Here is a 12,835-nt window from a genome sequence, read left to right as displayed (position 1 = left end):
TCCTATCGGGTTCCTTGGTGGCTATCTTATGCAGTCAAGTCTCACCATTTGCATGTGTTCCATTTCCACAAGTATGAATGGCGAATTTGTGCATGCAGAGTCGGCATGTGTGCAATATGTGCTTTTGATATGGGAACAACGGGGAAAAGTTGAGTGTTCAGCACTGTAAATCGCGAATGAATGAAGTTTTGGGGCTGTGAACTGCGATTGCATGTAACTACAGATACATGGGTAAACTAATTTGCGTTAAGGTGAAGTCGCAAACAACGGGAGTCGACTATGTTGATAGACCCTGATATTGAGCTTCCCCATAAAGGGAAACATTCTGTAACCTTTCTGTCAAAACCTTTCGTAATTCTGAAGATTGTTCTGAGATTACCTGTTGGTCTGTTTTCAAGAGTAAAGTGACCCAGCTTGTCAGTCCCTTCCTGATGCGTATATATATCATCCTGGTAAATTTTCTTTCTGAATCTCTTTAATAATGCAATCAGAATTGTACAGAGTATTCCAGGATACACAGCTTGATACAAGTTTAGCATAACTTCTGTACATTCCAACAGTTATGTTTTAAACTGCCCCTTTTAATTCAAGGTAAAATGTGAGGTGGGGCATGTGACCTGCTACTAGTTCTGCCAGCTGTGAGCCTATCTGACCATGTTGCCATGGGGACAGAGATCCCAGAGCAAGTCCTATATTGAAACTTTAATGCCAGCTTTCACTTCTGGAAATAGAAAGAAAGGAGCAGCTGGCTTTGCTGTGTGCAGACTTAATGACTTGGAGACCCTGGACAGAGAGCAAACGAGATACAGGGAAACAACTCCTGCTGTGAATCACAGGAGAAAAGGCAGTTCTGGGTTAACCACTGGGCAGAGTGTTGGTGGAAGTGCATTCTCTGGTCAGAGAGACAGGACCCGTAAGGATACTGTAAGGATTCTCCGGGGTGAGGTGGGGGGGGGATGTTCTGTCATGTTAGGGGGTATGGGCGAGCAGATGGATATCATTTTTGTAAATAATGTTATGTTGATGTTGATTTTAGTTTTTTTTGTAAGAAGAGTTTTGATAACTTGCAAGTTTTGATATGTTGTCATTTGAGTTGATCGCTGGTGCTTCAGATCTCTTGAAATATTATCAATATCCACAGGGGTTGTAACGTATCCCTCTTGAAACTTGGTTTGCTTTTTTAAATCATCTTGTTACTTTAGTGACTTTGTACTCCCAGATCTCTTTCCTCCTCTAATCTGTTATGACTATTATTTTCTACACAATGTGCAACCTCATTATTTTACTTGCCAAACTGTAATACTTCATATTTATGTTGTATATGTTTGCTTCTAAATGCCCAAAACTGGAGTTCAGGCGGTGCAGCTCTGTTTCCCTACGTTGGATCTTAGGTGGATCTGTTTCTGCTATTCGCTATCCGTTACACCACTTGGCTGTCTCTTAGTTGCAATTGAAGGGCTGCATGGTGGCATAGTGGTTAGCACTGCTGCATCACAGCATCAGGGAGCCAGGTTCAATTCCCAGCTTGCGTCACTGTCTGTGTGGACTTTGCATGTTCTCCCGTGTCTGCATAGCTTTCCTCCAGGTGCTCCAGTTTCCTTCCACAGTCTGAAAGTGCTGGTTAGGTGCACTGGCTGTGCTAAATTCTCCCTCAGTGTACCCGAACAGGTGCCAGAGTATGGCAAGTAGGGGATTTTCACAGTAACTTCATTGCAGTGTTGATGTAAGCCTATTTGTGACACAAATAAATAAAGTTTAAATCTTTCTAAGTAGAAGGTAATGTGTTGGGCTCCGGTTTGTTACCTTTTCCTCCTGTTCCTTTGTGCTCCTTGATTAAGTGGGAGACAGGCTACATTTGTATATCCTGATCTTGGTTAAACATATGCGTTTCTCCCACTAATTCAAAATAATTTCTAGTACTGCTTTTGAATCAGGCGATCCTGCTTTCAGGACTGATTTAGTTTAACGTTGCCACAGGCAGCTTTGTTCCAAAGCATCTCACCCACACCACATTAGCAGAAACAGCTAATGTACTTTATATCAATGGTCACGTTAAAAGCAAGACTGCCTAATACATTCTTTCAAATCCTAAGTATGAAGATTATAGGGTCAGGGAAACTATTTGTAACTAATTGGCTGTGAAATGCTTTGGGACATCCCGGGGGAAGTAAAAGGTGCACTGTGGTAACAGGAGGAGGCCATTCAGCCCTTCAAACAAGCTCCACCATTCAGTTAGATTATGACCAATCTATACTAAATGGAAACTATACTAAATGGAAACTATACTAAATTTTCCTTTCGAGTGCTTGAGCTCCCGCACTTGCTGTCTCTGGAACTGTACACTGCTGCTCTTTTGAGGGAATCATGCAGTTTGCCTCTTCTTGCATCTTCAGTGCAAGTTAAAAAGAACAGCAAAACCAGTTACTTGTATTTTGAGTTCTTACCCAGGGCTTTCCACTTTATTTAGACACATTTAGAAATGTATTAATCATTCAGTACTTCATTCCATTTAAACATTAACAGGTTTATGAAATGTGGCCTTGAACTAATAAAAAAAACTGAAATGGGTGTTATTTCATGGTTAATATACTTTATATATAGCTGCAATGAGACTATTTGTCAGAGTATCCTTGCTGTGAAAGCTACTTTATTGAGGCCTTGGTGCTGCTTTCCTTTGTCCTCGTGTTGTCCAGTCTGCACCAAAAATTGGGTAAAAAGGATAAAAATAATTACGTAGGCTATGAGTTTTAAAAGAACAACATGTGGCTAGTGGTGGTAATTGCTGTTCTGGCAAAGACAGTAGGAAGTCTCACAACACCAGGTTAAAGTCCAAGAGGTTTATTTGGAATCACAAGCTTTCAGAGCGCTGCTCCTTGGAGAGTTCCAAAGCTCCTTGAGTAGCAGTCCAAAAGCTTGAGATTCCACATAAATCTCTTGGACTTTAACCTGGTGTTGTGAGACTTCTTAATATGCCCACCCCAGTCCAACACCAGCATCTCCACCTCCTGGCAAAGACAGCCATGGTTTGTTTATCAACGAAAGTTAACATGTACCTGAGTGATTACAAAAGGTCCTCTGAAGAGATGATCAGGATTCAAAATGCAACACAACCTGGGGGTCCTTCAAAAGAATTCTTAGAATTTGAATATTAGATTCTTAATGTTATCTTAAACTCTGCAATCTGCATTACTGGCATTTGAAAGAATGTACCACAGTATTTCAATAGCACCACGGTTAATGTGGCAATTGCTGTAGTTTCACTTCCCAAAGCTATGCACATATTGACTGCTCTGAGTAATTCACCATGACTCAGGGCTTTGGCAATGCAACAGTGGCTACACTTCAAAAGCCTTCCCTTGTCTACAGAAGTGCTTTGGGATGTTTTCAGGTTGTGTAAGATGCTATATGAATGCAAGACTTTTTTTGCTTGTTTTTATTTCAGCCTCTCCAGTTATTTCTCCCACCTCCTATCCTCTCATGCCTCTATTGTAATGCAGTTACAATACAGTTAAAGTACTTTTTCACCTTGCTGCAATTGCCGTCCAAATTTCTTTTTCGTTTTTTGAAATTTAGCTAGGTATAGGCTGAAAATGTAACCAGTGCCCTGACTGCTTATTGGAGCATGTCCGCTGTGTCTGCAAGTTGGTTTAAGATGGGCATCGGTACAAAGATTGCAGCATAACTGCTGAGTGAGATAGGTCTTAGTCTGGAATGCAACCTAAGGCTTTCTCACATAACTTCAGTGTGGTGTTGAAGTGGACTTGGTTCAGCTGTTCAATGAAGCGGCTCTGCTTACAGTAACATTTTGTAAATAAAACAAAAGAAAATTAAGGTTAGGGAGTACAGTATTTTTTTAAGGATGATTTTTGGAGAATAGGCCGAGAGAACAGTCGCTAAAAGTGCCCTGGTAGTGAAAATGGAATATTGCCATGATGGGTCTCTATTACTGATCATTTGGATTATTGACCACATGGACCTTAATAAGCAGAATCTGCTGTATCTGTGCTTGTTTATTTTAAGAGTTTAATTCACATTCTAGTGCACCCTTTTAGCATTTCCTTTTGCAGCAAATCTTCGCTATTTTCCTACATAAAAGCAAATTACTGCAGAAGCTGGAATCTGAAACCAAAAGTGAAAATGCTAGAAAATCTCAGCAGGCCTGGCAGCATCTGTAAGGAGAGAAAAGAGCTGACATTTCAAGTCCAGATGATCCTTTGTCAAAGCTATATAATCCAGTCTCCTTTTGGCAAAATGTGTGCTTGCCAGTCTCCTTTTGGCAAATTGTCTGCTTGCCATGAACTTCCTCTATCCCAGCGTTAGTCCATTTCTTGCTGAAACCCTCATCATGCCTTTATCTCTCATTCCACTGTCTTCTGCATCTATATCCTCAACTTTCAATTGTGAAGTAGCTCAAATATATTATAAGGAAATCTCAATGCACTCAGAAAATCATAGTTTGATCAGACAAAGCCAGCATGGTTTTTGGAAGTGAAATTGTGTTTGAAAAATGTATTAGTTTTTTTGAGGGCGTAGGATGGATAAAGGAGAGCCAGTAGACCTGGCATACCTGGATTTCCAAAAGACATTTGATTAGGTGACACAAAAAATTGGGCCAATAATTATCCCTCAATCAATGTCACTTAAATTACAGAATTGTTACAATACAAAAGGAGGCCATTTGGCCCATCGTGCCTGCAGCAGCCCTCCAAGCGAGCATCATGACTTTGAGCCATTTTCCTGCCTTTTCTGTGCACATTGTTTCTATTCAAATAATCATCTGATGCCCTCTTGAAATGCCTCAATTGAACTTGCCCCCGCCACACTTCCAGGCAAGGTAGGATCTGTGGAGTTGGGGATAATATATTAGCATAAATAATCCCTGACCATTAACCAATATGTAGGCCATATGGGGCATTTTCAAGTTATTGGTCTATGACTGTGCAGTGCTATAAGGAATAGTGTTGGGGCCTCAATATTTACCATCTAAATTAATGACGTGGACAAAGATACAGAGAGTAATGTACCGAATGCTGCTAATACAATGCCATGTGGAAATCTGAGTTGTGAAGAGAACAGACGCTGCAGAAAGATATAGATAAGTTAAGCAACTGGGCAACAAGGTGGCAGATGAGTATCATGCAGGGAAGTTTAAGGTCATTCACTTCAGTTCTAAGAAAAGAAAAGCAAATTATTTTTTACAAGGTACGAAACCTGTAATCATTGACTTTCAGAGAGACTTAGGCATGCTTGTACAAGAAACTAAGTTAGCACGCAGGTATAGCAAGCAATTAGGAAGACAAATTGCGTTTTGTCCTTTATTGCAAAGGGAGTGGAATATCTGAAAAAAGTTTTGCCACAGTTGTGCAACCACACCTGGACTACTGCATGCAGTTCTGGAAGAATAAACTTGCATTGAAGGCTGCACAACTAAGGTTTGTTACATTCATTCCTGGCATGAGAAGGTTGGCATATGATGAGAGGCTGAATGAATTGGGCCCTTATTCTCTAGAGTTAAAGAAGAATCAGCAGTGATCTTGTTAAAATCTAGAAAATCCCAATGGGATTTGGCAGAGATTGTTTGTGCAAGCTGGGACATCTAGAACATGAGGAAACAGTCTCAGGATAAGATGTCAATCATATAGCACTGAGATAAGGAGAATTGTCTTCACTCAAAGGGTTATGAGTCTTTGGCATTCTCTGACACAAGAGTTGTGGATGCTCCATCATTAGTTTATTTAAGGCTGGCTGGACAAATTTTTGGTGTCTCAGGGAAGCAGGGGATTTGGGTAGTAAACAGGAGAATGGAGTTTTACGAGAGATGGGCAGGAAAGTGAAGTTTAAGGCTGAAAATCAGCCATGATCATATTGAGTGATTAGGAAGGCTCAGGGGGCTGTGTGGTCCACTCCTATTCCTGTCTATTTGTGTGATCTTTTCATTCTGTTCTCTGGAATTCCCTTCTCAAATCCTTGTTTTTCTATCTCCCTACTTTAGACCCCTCCTAAATAACCCACGTTTATGAGATTTTAGCCTACCCTACTTCTCTTTCCTTTGGCGTGTTATGTGTTTATTCCTCAAGCCTCAAAGTGCCTTGAACTATTTTTCAGCTATAAAACTGCCTTTGTAAATATAAGTTGTTTGAGGCCAATAAAAGGCGAGGTAACGAGGTCGCACTTGAGTACATGGCCTCGAAAAGCATTTAATATAAATACTTCTTCCAGTACAGAGCGCTGTTTGACCTGAAGTCGACATTGGTTTGGAAGGAAAACAATTAACTGACTCACGCAATAAGCTTAGCAATTATACAGTTGTGGTTCTAGGCAGGAGCATTCAATTGTCAGTGTAGCTGATTGGATTCCTTCCTGTTTTATTGTCATTTATGGAGTTTGCACTGTTTGTGAGATTACATTTTACTAATGTGTAGGCGAGAATGAAAATTGTTTGCGGCTCATGGTTCACCCCGTCAGAACTTGGATCTTTTAGATTTGGGAACTTGCCCCTCATTTCAAGAAAGGGAACAGAGATAGCCTGGAAAATTACCGACCGGTGAGTCTGACCTCAGTGGTTGGTAAGCTGATGGAGAGGCTTCTGAGGGACAAGATTTACGAGCATTTGGAGAGGTTTGACATGATCAGAAATAGTCAGCATGGTTTTGTCAAGGGCAGGTCGTGCCTTACGAGCCTAGTTGAGTTCTTCGAAAATGTGACTGAACACATTGACGAAGGAAGTGCAGTGGACGTGGTGTACATGGACTTCAGCAAGGCATTTGATAAGGTCCCCCATGCAAGACTTCTTGAGAAGGTGAGAGGGCATGGGATCCAAGGGCCTTTGGCCTTGTGGATCCAGAACTGGCTTGCCTGCAGAAGGCAGAGTGGTTGTGAATGGGTCTTTTTCAGCATGGAGGTCAGTCACCAGTGGAGTGCCCCAGGGATCTGTTCTAGGACCCTTGCTGTTTGTCATTTTCATAAATGACCTAGATGAGGAAGTGGAGGGATGGGTAAGTAAGTTCGCTGATGACACGAAGGTCGGTGGTGTTGTGGATGGTCTGGAGGGATGTCAAAAGTTGCAGCAGGACATAAATAGGATGCAGGACTGGGCAGAGAAGTGGCAGATGGACTTCAACGCGGATAAATGTGTAGTCGTCCATTTTGGCAGAACCAATGGGATGAACAAGTACACTATCAAGGGCAGGAGTCTTAGAAGTGTTGAAGAGCAGAAGGATCTTGGGGTCCGGGTCCACAGGACTCTTAGATCGGCCTTGCAGGTGGAGGATGTGGTCAAGAAGGCGTATGGTGTACTGGCCTTCATTAATCGAGGGATTGAGTTTAGGAATCGGGAGGTAATGCTGCAACTTTATAAGACCCTTGTCAGGCCTCATTTGGAGTACTGTGTGCAGTTCTGGTTGCCTCGCTATAGGAAGGACGTAGAAGCTAGAGGAGATTTACAAGGATGTTGCCTGGACTGGGAGGCATGCCTTATGAAGTTAGGTTGAGGGAGCTGGGACTCTTTTCCCTGGAGAGACGAAGGTTGAGAGGCGACCTGATAGAAGTTTATAAAATGTTGAGAGGAATAGATAGGGTGGATTCTCAGAGGCTATTTCCCCGGGTTGAAATGGTCACTACGAGAGGATATAGATTGAAGGTGCGGGGAGGCAAGTACAGAAGTGATGTTAGGGGTAAGTTTTTCACTCAGAGAGTGGTGAGTGAATGGAATCGACTGCCGTCAGTGGTGGTGGAGGTGAACTCGCTGGGGTCTTTTAAAAGACTTCTGGATGAGTATATGGGATTTAATGGGATTGGGGGTTATAGATAGTTCTATAGATTGGGAGGTGTTGATGTGATCGGTGCAACTCGTGGGCCGAAGGGCCTGTTTGTGCTGCAGTGTTCTATGTTGTTCTATTTCCAGTATTTCATTAGGATTTCACAACAAAAATTCAACCTGGAGTGACTTGGTGTTAGTTATAGTCATGCTTCCACCCAGTTCAATGCTGTAGTTTCAATTCCCCTCTTTCTAAGACTTGATTTGTGAGTACTGCATTGTCAGAGGTACCATTCTTTGGCTGAGGCAATGAGGTGGATGTTAGAAATACCATGGCACTGTTAGACGTTGAGCAGCAAGTCCTAGTGCTGCCTTGGCCAGTGTTTCTTGTAATTCGTCTCAATGCAGTTTATGGAATAGAGTCATAGAGGTTTACAACATGGAAACAGGCCCTTTGGCCCAACTTGCCCATGCCGCCCTTTTTTTAAAAACCCCATTTGCCCACATTTAGCTCAGATCTCTCGATAGCCATCTTATTCATGTAACTGTCTAAATGCTTTTCAAAAGACAAAATTGTACCTGCCTCTACTACTACCTCTGGCAGCTTGTTCCAGATACACATCACCCTCTGTGAGAAAAAATTGCCCCTCTGCACCTTTTTTTGTATCTCTCCCTTCTCACCTCAAACCTATGCCTTCTAGTTTTAGACTTCCTTGTCTTTGGGAACAGATGTTGACTATCTGGCTGATCTATGCCCCCCATTATTTTATAGACCTCTATGGGATCACTCCTCAGCCTTCGATACTCCAGAGAAAAAAGTCCCAGTCTATCCAGTCTCACCTCATAACTCAAACCATCAAGTCCCGGTAGCATCCTAGTGAATCTTTTCTGCACTGTTTCTAGTTTAATAATATCCTTTCTATAATAGGGGACCAGAATTGCACACAGTATTCCAAGTGTGGCCTTACCAATGTCTTGTACAATTTCAACAAGACATCCCAATTCCTGTATTCAATGTTCTGACCGATGGAACCAAGCATGCTGAATGCCGCCTTCACCACTCTGTCTACCTGTGACTCCATATTCAAGGAGCTATGAACATGTATGCCTAGATCTCTGTTTTGTAACTCTCCCCAATGCCCTACCATTAACTGAGTAAGTCCTGTCCTGGCCCAACCTACCAAAACGCATCACCTTGTATTTATCTAAATTAAACTCCATCTGCCATTCGCCAGTCCACTGGCCTAATTGACCAAGATCCTGTTACAATCCGAGATAACCTCCTTCGCTGTCCACTATGCCACCAATCTTGGTGTCATCTGCAAACTTACTAACCATGTCTCCTATATCTTGCTATATATCAAATATCACTGTGTGTACTTCGAAGTAATTCATGGTATTCAAAGCACTTATCTTCCCTCCCAGATGCTGTGGTGATTTTCTAGTTCTGCATGCTCAAATGCAGATCACACTGGGCCCACGCGAGGAGGGGCCACAGTGCATTTCATGCCGGGAAGAGACCCCTTTGGGATTCTCCCTGCCTTGAACCACTGCAATTTCTGTGCTGTAACATCTTTAATAATTAAAGTTTATATAGCAATCCTTGATAAATGAGGAGCTGTATTTTTTTCTTCTAATAAATTAATTTTCTGTTGGTGTTGTATCTGAAAGATGATACTACCATCGTGAAAGTTATCCGTCTTGTTTTCCTGATCTGAGGGCTTCGCTGTTTTAATTATTGATGTAAACATCTGCATAGCGTGCACCCAGCATCCCAGTAACTTGCTGACAGCTTTCAGTGCACTGACTACCTGGCCATTTCTGTGCTTCTTATGCACAGCACAGCTGTATCTGTGGGGAGGCACGCAGTGTAACAACCTGCAATTATAAAGTATTCCTTGCATTAAAGAACATCCATAGAGCTGAATGAGAGAAGAGAGGAAGTAAAGGAATTTTGCAGAGGAAGGTAACAAAGTTCAGTGGTTTTGAGAGAGAGCAGGGCTGGATTGTAGGAGCCAAGGAGCTGGAAAAATACAGAGTCAGGTTAACTAATGTTTTCCAATTGAACAGAATTTCCCAGTGTTGTTTTGTGGGTAGCTCAGTGGTTAGCATTGCTGCCTCAGCGCCAGGGACCTAGGTTCAGTTGCAGCCTTGGGTGACTATTCGTGTGGAGTTTGCACATTTTCCCCATGTCTGCGTGGGTTTCCCCCGGGTGCTCCAGTTTCCTCATACAGTCCAGTGATGTGCAGATTAAGTGGATTGGCCATACTAAATTGCCCCTTAGCCTCCAAATATATGCAGGTTAGGGGATTAGCCATGATAAGTGTGCATGGTACAAGGATAGTGCAGGAGGGGTAGGGCCAGGGTAAGATGATGTTTCAGTGAGTCAGTGCAGAGTCAATGGATGGAATCACCTCTCTCTATACTGTAGGGATTCTATGAACATTGGTAACACTTGCCTGCCTTGTTTTTGCAGCTGTACGTATCTTCAGAGAGTCGTTTCAACACCTTGGCGGAGCTTGTTCACCACCACTCGACAGTGGCCGATGGACTTATCACCACTCTACATTACCCAGCACCCAAACGCAACAAACCCACAATTTACGGGGTCTCCCCTAATTACGACAAATGGGAGATTGAGCGAACAGACATTACGATGAAGCACAAACTGGGTGGAGGACAGTACGGTGAGGTGTACGAGGGAGTTTGGAAGAAATACAACCTCACCGTCGCAGTAAAGACACTGAAGGTATGGTAGATTTCCTGCACAGCTTTTGGACACACGAGTCAAATCCTGAGTAGATGCTGGTTTAGTTCCAGCAGAATGTTGGGAAGAAAATGCAGTTTACATATTTATAATTTACATCAATTATTGAACATTCAAAACATTGGCGTGTTGGTTCTACTATAGCTCACCATCATCTGAGTTCGGAGATTGTGGTGTCAAATTCCGCTCTGTAGATGTGGCAGGTAATCCAGGCTGGTGCAATACTAAACAACTACTGCACTGCCTGAGCTGCAGCTTCTCAGATGAACCGTGGAACCGAAATTAAGGAAAGAAATTCTTGTGGTTCTGTTGCACAACCTCAGGACATCCTGAAACACTTTGCAGCTTTGGAAATATAATCACTGTTGCAATGTAGGAAATGCAGCAGCACAATTGTGCCCTAGCAAGCTCCCACAAACAGCAGTGTGAAAATGACCCATCTGTTTTTAGTGGTGCTGTTTGAGGGATAAATATTGATCAAGAAATTCCTCTACTGCTCTTTGGAATAATGCCATGAGACCTTTTGCACCCACTAGGGAGGACAGGCAGCATCTCAGTTTAATGTCTTGTCCAACAGACGACACTCCCAAAGCTCCAGCATTCCCACAGTACTGCTGTGAGACAGTCAGCTGAGATTTTCTCATCAAGTCTCTGTAGTGGGGTTGAAATCCACAGCCTTCTGACTCAGGTGAGAGTGCTACCCACTGAGTCATGCCTGACTACATAATCCAAGATTACATTGTCGGCTATAAAATGTCAGAACATCCGGAGGTTGTGAAAGGCGCTAAGTTAGAACAGAAATCCCCTTCCTATACAAATAGTTATGAAGTGAATTATGTCAACCCTCATGTGCCAAATGTAAACTGTAGGTGAACAAGTTAATATTAATTAATATTAATAATTATATTATTAATATAATGAATTGTATATTCAAACATATAAATGTTTGAAGCCACTGATGAGTTCGTGCAAGGAGATGGAAGGTCCATCCAACAAATAGTCACACTGACACCCAACATGAATAAATACAGATAGGAAAGCTTCTCCCAGAGGGAGTGTAACAAAGGTTCATTAGACTGATTCCTGAGATGAGGAAATTCCCCTATGAGGATACATTGAGTAGCATAGTTCTCCAGAAGAATATGAGGTGATCTAATTGTACAGAACTCTTGAGGTTGAATGGGTAGGTGCTGGGGAGCCTAGAATTGAGGTAACGCATTCACAGAGGAAGAACTGAGATGAGACAAAGTTTTCCATTCAAAGGGTTGTGGATCTTTGGAATCCAGTAAGCCAGAGACAACTATGGATGCTCCGTTGTTGAGCATATTCAAGACGGAGATTGATAGAATTTTGGATTCTGAGGATATTTAGATATATGGGATAGCGCAGGAAGGTGGAGTTGAGAAAGAAGATCAGCCATAATCTTGTTGGATGGTGGACCAGGCTTGAGAGGGTTGAAAAGCCTGCTCCTATTTATTGCATCCTTATTATGGAACACTTTGACTGCTGGAAGGTGACTGTTCATTTATTACATTTGTCATGAACCATGTAGGTGTGCAAAGTGCTGGAAATATTCGGCAGGTCTGGTGGCATCTGTGGAGAGAGAAACAGAGTTTAACGTTTCAAGTTTAATGTAACTTCAGAACATGTCGGAATGTAAAACTGACCACTGCTGAGTCACATATGCAAGTTGCCTATGTCCCATTTAATAACCAATAGGAAAACATTCCATTGCTTTGTCAAAACTGCGGCATTTCTGAGAATTAAATATGCCAGGAATGTGACAAAGATTTCCCACACCATAACAGTTCACCAAATTCAGCTTTGTTATTTGTGCGCGTGTTTCCAGGGGTGATGAAGGAGTTTAAGGGCAGGAAGAAGATCTGTAACCAGAAAAGGAGAAAGTGACTTGACACAGTTCTTCAGTGGCATATGGTGATGCGTCACGGGGAGAAGAGCATGTTGGAAAATCAGAGACAGGCCATGGCAAGTTCAGGTGGTTAGAGTTGCCAAGTTTCAGGAATCAATCAGTGCAAGATTGAGGTCAGAAGGGAAGAGAGGTTCGTTTAATTGTAATAAATATTTTCATAAATATAGATTATTAGAGAATATTATGAAGGAAATTAAAAATACACTGGTTAATCAACAGTGGGGAAATTCCAGGCGTGTTATAACCTCCACAATCCCAGTGCATAAATGTTGAACACCTGAGTGTACAATGGCACGCTATCTTGCATGATAAAGGGAGATTTCAGGAGCTGGAATTTTTTTTAATACATATCCATATCCATGTCCAGATGATGATAACACTG

The 12,835-nt window shown here is 42.2% G+C and overlaps 1 protein-coding gene across 2 annotated transcripts in view; it reads left to right on the top strand.

Moving 5' to 3' along the window:
* abl1 (abl oncogene 1, non-receptor tyrosine kinase) overlaps positions 1 to 12,835 on the top strand; it is a 180,898-nt gene that overhangs the window by 148,360 nt on the left and 19,703 nt on the right. For both annotated transcript variants that reach the window (XM_080211795.1, XM_080211796.1), the window contains exon 4: positions 10,233 to 10,505. In XM_080211795.1, coding sequence (XP_080067921.1) covers positions 10,233 to 10,505 — 273 coding nt within the window. The remainder of the gene's footprint in view (positions 1 to 10,232; positions 10,506 to 12,835) is intronic.

Source organism: Carcharhinus amblyrhynchos, chromosome 25 (assembly GCF_965287045.1).
Source record: "Carcharhinus amblyrhynchos chromosome 25, sCarAmb.v2.hapA, whole genome shotgun sequence".
NCBI lineage: Eukaryota > Metazoa > Chordata > Chondrichthyes > Carcharhiniformes > Carcharhinidae > Carcharhinus > Carcharhinus amblyrhynchos.
The sequence above is the reverse complement of the archived record's forward strand: the minus strand, read 5'-3'. Positions and strand labels throughout refer to the sequence as shown.